This window comes from Xyrauchen texanus, chromosome 16 (genome assembly GCF_025860055.1).
Source record: "Xyrauchen texanus isolate HMW12.3.18 chromosome 16, RBS_HiC_50CHRs, whole genome shotgun sequence".
In the NCBI taxonomy this organism is placed as follows: Eukaryota; Metazoa; Chordata; class Actinopteri; order Cypriniformes; family Catostomidae; genus Xyrauchen; species Xyrauchen texanus.
In genome coordinates this window covers 31,768,760-31,778,272 of record NC_068291.1, presented here as the reverse complement: position 1 = coordinate 31,778,272, position 9,513 = coordinate 31,768,760, and the positions used below count along the sequence as shown (strand labels likewise).

Genomic DNA, 9,513 nt, shown 5'->3' with positions numbered 1-9,513 from the left:
TCCTCTAAAATAAGATAGTATCCAGTAAAGTAAAGCAGTAGCCAGTAAAAATGTGTAAAAGCTCCCTGCAGTATCAGATAGAAGAATATTCCATGAGGAGGTTACTGTATGTTCTCACACTTATCATCAGTAGTTCCCGGGGAGTGAGTGTGTGCTGGGAAGCTATGGTCCCTCAGTGCCGCCAGTTTTAAAAATCAATATAGTGTATGTGTAATCGTGTCCTTACAGCAGTTGTGTGCAGTTTCATTTTAAACTTCTCCAAGTAAAGCCACTGTTTAGACTCTGTGGGATCCAGGTCGTGGTAGAAATCTCTTGCTGCATAACCAAAACTGTGGAACTTCCTGTCTGGAGTCAGTAGAATGGTAGTGGGTGTCTTCTGATTGGACACACCCGGGTCTCCACCCTCCCAACGCCTAGCAACAGAGGAAAACCAACCAATCACTTTACAGCTTCATTAATAACCCAATCGTTCAGTTTCTCAACAGCTACAAGAAAACATTTATGAGGTACTGTTCTAAAATATCTCAAAAGATAAATATTAAATACAATGCATGAATGCTTTTCTGTTGAGTGTATGTGTGAGGTACAGAGATAGTGAGATGCATGCCATCTAATATAATGTAACAGGCAGAATTTGGAGTTGCTGTAGCTTGTAACCTTTTCTACTAATTATGAGAGAACTGACCTAAGATGACCTATAATATCCCTCAAACCACCCTATCATCATCATCATCCACATTATCCGTCTTGTGGTAGCCATAAAAATCAGCACAATGTCTTACAGAGACAGAGGGGATTTAAAAATTAATGGGCTTTTATTTCCAGGGCAAAGACGCTCAGTCCCACACAGAGCATAATGTCTGACTGCAGACTGCCTAAAGGCCACAAAACACATTTCACATACCTTGAAATGAGGGCCATAACTCCCCCCTTCAGAATAGTGGTTGATCAATATGGGTTATTCAATGACTGATTTTTAAACCTTTACATCTGGTCCTCTCTTCTATTACATGCTTCTTTGTTTACTAAATAGGTTTAATTTGGCAATCTAAACATGTGATCTGACCAAAATGCACACTGTAATAGTCCATAAGATTGTATCTTATAAGAGTTTATAATTGCATTCTCAATAAACAAACAAAAAATAACTTGATTCTGTGGATTCAGGACATACTGTGAGTCAATCCTTTCATCTCCTGTTAACAGACTCAAAGCAGCTGACTCCCTGAATCGAAAAGACTTTAGTGAAAGAGTTTTGTGAGTTTTTACAAGAGATGCTGTGTTTATGTAAAGATTTAGGGACTAGAATTTGAGTCCAACTCAAATAATCGCACAGGCCCAGGGATATTTGTGTTGTGTGTGGATGGGTGTGTATGTGTGAATGAAGCTGTAGCAGCAGTCAAACCACAATTTATATTAACCAGATTGAATACCCTGGCTGTTAAAAGTCTTTTAAAATTGAGCAAATAGTCTAAATTTTCTCAAGTTTCACTTACACTCATTACCTTTCTCGCCTACTCACAGTGGCATTTCAAGTATCACACAATCAGCATCCTATATGATTACTATATCAAACAATAACTGAAGAGAGTGCTTGTCCATCAAAGCTAAGTAATGTCCTTCATGTGTCATGTGTCAACTAACAGCAGAATTTACATTTATATTCAAACAATCTTTAATTTATTCAAACGTGTGAATATGTTTTGTGAGGATGCCCTCTATAGATATTTCACAAATAAAATCTTATCCTAATGAGTGAATGAAGAATGAAGACTTAAATGAAGACCACATGCCTATTTGGGTGGGAAACATGTGTTGGCTCTGCCCCGTATGCACTCGAGAGAGTTGACTTCTAGGTTGAAAGGTCAAACAACCAAGAAGGTCAGGTCAGGGTCACAAAGCAGCTCTGGGTGTACCTTCTTACACCAGTAACATGTACACTTTTGGGCACTAAAGGCCGTTTTATACTACGGTGTCAAACCTATGCTATAGGCTATGTGCAGAAACCCCCAAGATGAACCCAGATGAAGCGGCACATTTTCTCCATAATTATTTTAATATCAATGCATCGTATCAACGGATCAGTAATCGAGTCACCTTGTATTTGGACTCATTTTTTTTTTCAGCAATTTATGCTGTTGTTATATTCATGAAGTTACAAGCGAAAAAGCCTTAAAAAGACATATGTTTACAACTTATTAACTGTTTACTATATAAATGCTTTTTTCCTGGGGCTTTTACTCAATACATATCTGATATGTGAGTTACACAATATTTGTTGTATTCTACTCGAGGACTTTCCAATCTGTATGATGCTTTGGCCGTTTGTTTGACAGTATTTGTTTGTACAGTAAAATAATTATATTTCATAAGTTATGAAAACTAAACACTGTCACACGGTTTAATTTGTCAGCAAATTAAAAAACACCTATTAAGATTTGGTTATATTGACTGTATACTGTACATTGTAAAGTCCCACTTATAAAATTTAAAGGAATATTTCAGGTTCAATACAAGTTTGTCATGATCCTGCCATTTTGATCTCATTTTATTCTTGTTGTGGCAGGGTCATGACAGTTACCTCCAACCAGCTCTTAGGTTGTCCCATGTGCTTGTTTTTCTTCTCTCCCTCATGTTTCCCCAGGTGCTGCTCAGCAGCGCATTGCCATGGCAGCGTTGATTAGCGCTGCTTGTGTTCATGGGCAGCACATGGATTCAATCCTTCCTTCTCCTTATATCCTCACCTATTTTTGCTTATTTGTTTGGACTTAATTTATAAAATTATAAGTTTTACATTTCTGCCTTTTAAACCTTCCAAAAATTGTCCCAATTCACTTCCAATTATAAGTGCCTCACTGTAAACTACATTTTTCCATTTCTTTAAAAAAATAAAGGATGAATGAGTCAAAATTATTTATTCTGGTAATCAACATTACGACACAAATACAGTCGATTGAGCTTAACTTGTTTTGAACCTGGAATATTCCTTTAAAACTACAACATTTTGTGTTGGACAAACGAATAGTATTTTTTTCCAGAACAGAGCGTCAAAGAATGCCAAAATATTTTAGCATTATTTAAGAGACACAAGAGCAATTATAAAATATATGAACTTATTTTTAATGCTACAATCATTTCAATACTTTTGAATCCATGAATGACAAATTGCTTTTATTAATGAATTGTAAAATTATTTTATAAATTAAGACATTTTCTGTCAATACACTAGCATTTTGGCTGTGTAATCACAGAATAATACTAACACATCTATGCAGAACTATAAATGCAAACTAAAGCATTGGCCACTAAGCAGAGCCTACACCGTAGATTTGATGCAGAAGTATAAATCGGCCTAAAGGCTAAGCAGTTCTGACTAGTGCACACACTGGGACTTATATATCTAATGAGTTTTAATGGGGTGTCTAAGTGCCCAGGGAAAAGACGCCTATGACTTTGACTGAAATAGAGACACTACCCGGTATGCTAATGGATATGCAATCACATAAATCTGCAACACACAAACATGGGCAACACACAAACATGCACATACTGTTGAGCACAGGTATTTTAAATACTATGTTAGAATCTATTATATCTTCATAACTGTATTAAAAGACATGAGGAGCCTAAAGTAAGAATTTCAAAGCAAAAGTTAAAAAAAGGTAGTAATAATGTTTTTAGACACAATATGCTTAACTGGAAGCTTGACATAATATCATAGGATCAACCAATGGCATGAGTTTGGGGTGGGACTATCTATTTGTCTGACCAATGGCAGGCAATGAGAGTGTTTAGAAAACCACTGAAAACAGTTGCTATTTTTTCAATTCCATTTGGTGCTGCTGCTAGTGGCACAAAAATCACACACCTCTGCAGAACTGCACCAAAATCAGTGCTGAAAATGGAAAGAAAAAAAATCTGCAGATTGTATCTCATCTATGCTCTTCCCTCAGCATACACTTCCTTTCCCCTAACTCTCACTATCTCTCTTTCTACATCTTTTGTCTCACCTCATGGTGTGAATGCACTCCGGTTCTTTAGTAAAGGCATATGCGTAGCCACTGGAGGTGGTGCCGAAGTCGATGGCCACCACCACCACAAAATGGTGTCTCGGGGGCTCATTCTGTTCTGAATCATTCTGTAGAAGGAAAAGAGGGATAAGCAAGAGAGATACAGAGAGAATGAGGGAAAGAGAAAGACTGCGTTATAAGGAAAGATGGAGGGAGGAGCAGTCAAAATATATGTACGCCTGTACAATTGTTGTAAATAATTGAAGCTCATTGTAAATAAAATGATCCATTAAGGCCACAATTGCACGCCGGGCACTTCCTTGTAATGGGTACATTATGTTGGCTTTAAAGAAAGTAGAGCCTACCAGTGCATGTGTGGGGGAGAGTGGCGTGATGCCTGGGTCTCCCATACTCTTGGCTGGAGATGGAGTGGCCATTGCATCTGCAAAGTTAAAGTGAGAGAATGAGAAAGAGACACACACAAAGCCATGGTCCAAACCCTTACTTTAAATGTAATCTAATTTATAACTGAGCAGAGATGATGACATCATTGAACGTATTGCACTGGACAAATTTGTGCGTTGGGCATAGTCTGGTGTTTCATTAAAAAAGTTCTGGATTTGAATCCTTTCTGATAGTTCTGATGTATAAATGTTTGATGGTTTTATATTGGGTCATCTATAACAGAATATGTTCAAGAAATGCTCAAAGTTAACCAAAAGCAATGCTAATTGAATTTAGAGTAGCTCATGAAGGAGGAGCTTTAGGATACCTCTTCTTAATGGAATATTCCGGGTTCGATACAAGTTGAGCTCAATCGACATTATTTGTGGCATAATGCTGATTTCCATCAAAAATTATTTTGTCTGCACCTTCTTTTAAAAAAAAGCAAAAGTCGAGGTTACAGTGAGGCACTTAAAATGAAAGTGAATGGGGCCAATTTTTGGAGGGTTTAAAGAAAGAAATGTGAAGCTTCTAATTTTATAAAAGCACTTATGTTAATTCTTCTGTCAAAATTTGTGTATTATTTGAGCTCTAAAGTTTTTTTAAATCGTCATTTGTACAGATGTTTTAGAGTTTGTTGACATTACATCATCATGGAAACAAAGTTGTAAAATTGGAAATAACTTCTTTACACAGGAAAGTTTAGTAAGCTATTTTATTAGACTAAAATCATGTTAACTGTTAACATACTGTTTATGTATTGCAGTGGCGGCTGCTGGTCTTTCAAAGAGGGGAAGCTCATTTTCGGCCTACATTATAAACTTATTTACCCTATTTTTTGCACTAAATCAATCTTAGGTGTTGATCTGCCCTGCTGTTTAATTCTAATTTTTTCCTCGTAAGGAAGACTTTCAAATGGCTTCGCCAAAATCAGGTCGACAATATTAGCACCGTCTGCCATCGTGCGCAGTTTCACCCGTACGACGCTAGCCTAGCCTACTGTATGAATGAATGAATGAACGAACGCTCTAAAACAAAATATATTAAACTTGGTAAAACTGAAACAAGGAATGTGGTGTATAATTGTGTGAAATGTATTATGCAAATTGACTAGCAATTTCGCCAAACAAATATAAAGAAATAAGTTGCAGCAGTTTGTCTTTCGACTACACTTGAGAAATCCGCGATGGGACTGAGCGCGAAATAGCTTCAGTGACTTCTTATAGTACAGATTCGCTGTCAATCAAAAGGAGATGCAGTCTTTCGACAGATCCTCCAATCATCACGCGGAAGCCCGGAGTCCGGGCCAGCCCACTCCTCATTCACCCTCAGAGACGCTGAGCGTCTGTGGGCGGGACATAATCGCAGCATTTATCCAATGACCATCTATTTTCGGAGCACTGAAAAAAACTGTTCAGAGCAGCCACATTGAAGTCAATGGACGCTCGGCTTCAACAGGGAAATGCACTGACGCTACGGGAATGTATGAGAAGTAAATGGAGTCAGCCGACCTGCTATATGTAATGTAGCTGATTCTGAACGAACTCGTCTTCGAGATGAACGTGTTCTAACGCATTTTTAGTCAATAAATTGTTTACACAATAGTACATATTTGACCATTATTTTTTTGACATTATAGGGGAAGCTGAGCTTCCCTTGCAGTCTTAAAGAAATCCCCACTGATGTATTGTGGCTATACTTTTGAAACAGCAAGTATTTAAATGTTTACGGATTGGCACCATTCACTTCCATTGTAAGTGCCTCACTTGAAACTTTTTTAAAGAAAAGGAGAGGCGATTCAAAATTATGCCACAAATGCTGTCGAATCAGCTTAACTTTTATTGAACCCGGAATATTACTCTAAAAGGAATTCAGTTGAGAAGACAAAAAATTACCACGGCCTACCAATATGCCACAGTTACTAAAGTTATTGTTACTACTGTAAAAATTATTGCACTGCAGTATTTTTTGCAAAAACAATTTTACTGTATTATGGCGGAAGTTGCTATAACATTTTTGTATGGCAATGCCTCAACAGTGCCTAAACTTTAGCATTCTATGGCTTCATTGGTCACAGAAGGAGACCAGGGCTAAATGGCACCATCAATGATGATTCTTCCCTGACAATAATTTATAGTTGTAACTACACTTAAAAGCCTCAATTAATGTTTAGTGAATTTGTCTGAAAGACCACTCATTTAGCCATACTTTTATAACATTGCTTATGTCTCACATTTTACATTAGGCCTACTTGGTCATAAAATCATCCAATCCTTTAAGAGCTTTAGACCACTACAGCAACAGCTGCTCCCTCCACACTGACATTTGAATCGAATTAGAGGTTGTTTTTGTCTATTCCTATCGTCCTCATTAGCCGGACCTAATAGTCTCGCTAAAACACTTGGACGCTGCGCACCCTGAACGCTAAAAGAGCGCCAGAGTTCAGCACTCTGCGGGACGCCACGTTTTTCTGAACGCTCATCCTTTTTTCCCGCCTTTACCCCATACTGCGCGAGAGAGTGAACAGAATGAGCGCGGAGCTCTTCAGCGAGTAATTACAGGTTGAGTGACTGGCTACCTGTGGCTAGCACTTCATTTAAACCACTCACATATGCTCTGCTTCCAGCTATCGAGATTGATTTTAAAATGGGACAAAGGAACATCAAAATCAATACTAGTTGTCCATAATGATAAATGGCTATAAGTGAAGTGTTATTCACATCTTTTCATATTTTTCCATGAATAGATTTGTGGGTGAAAGGAACTTAAATTTGTTTACATGGCAACACGGCTTACTGTATTGGGACTTCATTATAACACATTAAAATTGCGTGAGGGTAATTACACAACGTCAATAGCAACCGTTTCCCTGGCAGCTAATTGAGAGCTACTTGATTGGGGCTTTGATTGTGTACTGTATGTCTTTTCAAAGAGGCTCTTCAAGTCAACATAACAGAGAATCCAAACATCTGGGACAATTGGAAGGAATAAAATAGACATAAATGTTGTAAATGACTCGCGTTTCAAGTTCAATTCCATCCCTCTTCTAAGATTCTGAACAACAAAAAACAGAACACAAAGAGACTCTTTCAATAAGGTGAGCACACAGCTAGAACATTTTACATGCTGTTATCCGAGCAGTGAAAATAAACAGGCAGAATTCAGAGGATAGAGAAGTAAAAAGTGGAGTATTCTGTTTTCACCCCTCCTTTCATCCTCAAGAGAACGGGAGTGAATAAACGGGTGTTCAAGCTCTGTTATGGAATGTTATACAAAATTCTGACAGGAAGCAAGAGGTCATATCTCCTCTGTGGAATTACAAATTCAGATGAATTCCAAGCTGCCCTACACAGAGAAATATTAGAGTAGAGAGACATATGTACTGCTGACATGCATATACAAAATATATTTGAATAAAAGTGGTCTTAAGTCTGGAATCTATTATCTATAAAATATGCAGAATTGCGAAACATTTGAGTGAGTGAGAGAACCCGAGATCTGAGGGGGGTTTTTAAGAAGAAGAAAAGGTTATAACTCACTATAAGCAACTCAAAATGTCAGTCATAAAGAAAGAAATTGACATTTACTGTCTTTTTTTTTTTTTTTTTTTTTTTAAATAATAAGCAGCTATGGCATTTTTCCACTGCTCAAAAAGCAATTTGTTTGTGTTATTTTTTTCCCACAGGACTTTTACTTCCTATGAGGTCACATAACTAATTTCTCCAGACAAAAGTGAACAAATAATAATAATAATAATAATTTTAAAGAAAATATTAGTCTACCATTAGTCGCGACTTCGAATCCAGAGTGTGCTGAGTGACTCCAGCCAGGTCTCCTATGCAACCAAATTGGCCCGGTTGCAAGGGAGGATAGAGTCACATGGGGTAACCTCCTTGTGGTCATGATTAGTGGTTCTCGCTCTCAATGTGGCGTGTGATAAGTTGTGCGTGGATCGCAGAGAATAGCATGAGCCTCGTGATAAGATGCGCGGATTGACTGTCTCAGAAGCGGAGGCAACTGATACTTGTCCTCCACCATCCAGAATGAGGTGAATAACCACGCCACCATGAGGACCTATTAGGTACTGGGAATTGGGCATGCCAAATTGGGGAGAAAGGGGGATAAAAAAATAAAAATAAAATGTATAAAAAATATTACTGCTAGACTTTGTGCTTATTTTCCAACATTGTTTTCTAACAATGAAAACAATGGGGAGGGGGGGTACTAAAGTCAATCACTTATTTTCATCTCATTAAGGAAGAGAATACAGTCCAAGGTACAATCTGTAAAGTATTATAAAAATATAACGACTCTGCGTAACATGCTACATTTCTTTTTCTCTGAGACAAATTGCAGCTTACCCTGCAATATTTGGCTTGAAAGTTCTCCAAAAATAATAGCTAAATGCAGAGATACAAGCAAATATATCAAAATGTCCAGTAGAGAATTCTTTGGTAAGTGAAACCATATAGAAAACTAAAATCAAATGTATGCTTAACTCAAGCATTATTAACCTCATGCAACATAACAAACTTGTTTTAGTAAACAGTATTAGATAGTATCCTAAGGAGATTGAGTTTTAGACCTGACCTAGTGTTAAGCAGCACACAGAGCTCAGTCAAATACTAAATGCAGCTTTCCTGAGCCGCAAACAGCCATCACTACAAGAGGGGCTCACTGACAGGACAGGACTGCTCCAGTTCACATGTAGGTGAAGCTTCATTCAAAGACAGCACTATTAATACCAAAAACACACTCTCGCTCACACTCAATGTGTCCAGCTGGCTCTGTTCACTCACTCACACACACTCATACGCAAACACACAAATAAACATTCACATTCATCCACAAACACACATCCCACCCACAGAGGGCGAAAGGAGCCACACAACAGCTGTGACTGGTGCAAAGTTATTAGTCTCTCTCTCTTTCTGTCTCCCACTTGTTCCCCCTCTAATATCCAAGAGATTTCAAACTAATTTGAAACTCTGGAATGTGAAGTTGGAAAAAATTAGAGGGTTCACAGAGCACATAAACTCCCATTACATTTTCCAAGACA

General features: G+C 37.8%; 1 protein-coding gene across 1 annotated transcript in view; it reads right to left on the bottom strand.

Annotated features, from left to right (window-relative positions):
* hspa12a (heat shock protein 12A) overlaps positions 1–9,513 on the bottom strand; it is a 50,207-nt gene that overhangs the window by 24,057 nt on the left and 16,637 nt on the right. The window contains exons 2-4 of the mRNA XM_052146057.1: positions 4,376–4,452; positions 4,011–4,138; positions 227–413 (exon numbers count right to left, since the gene is read on the bottom strand). Of these exons, the coding sequence (XP_052002017.1) occupies positions 227–413; positions 4,011–4,138; positions 4,376–4,447 (387 nt within the window). The 5' untranslated portion in view covers positions 4,448–4,452. The remainder of the gene's footprint in view (positions 1–226; positions 414–4,010; positions 4,139–4,375; positions 4,453–9,513) is intronic.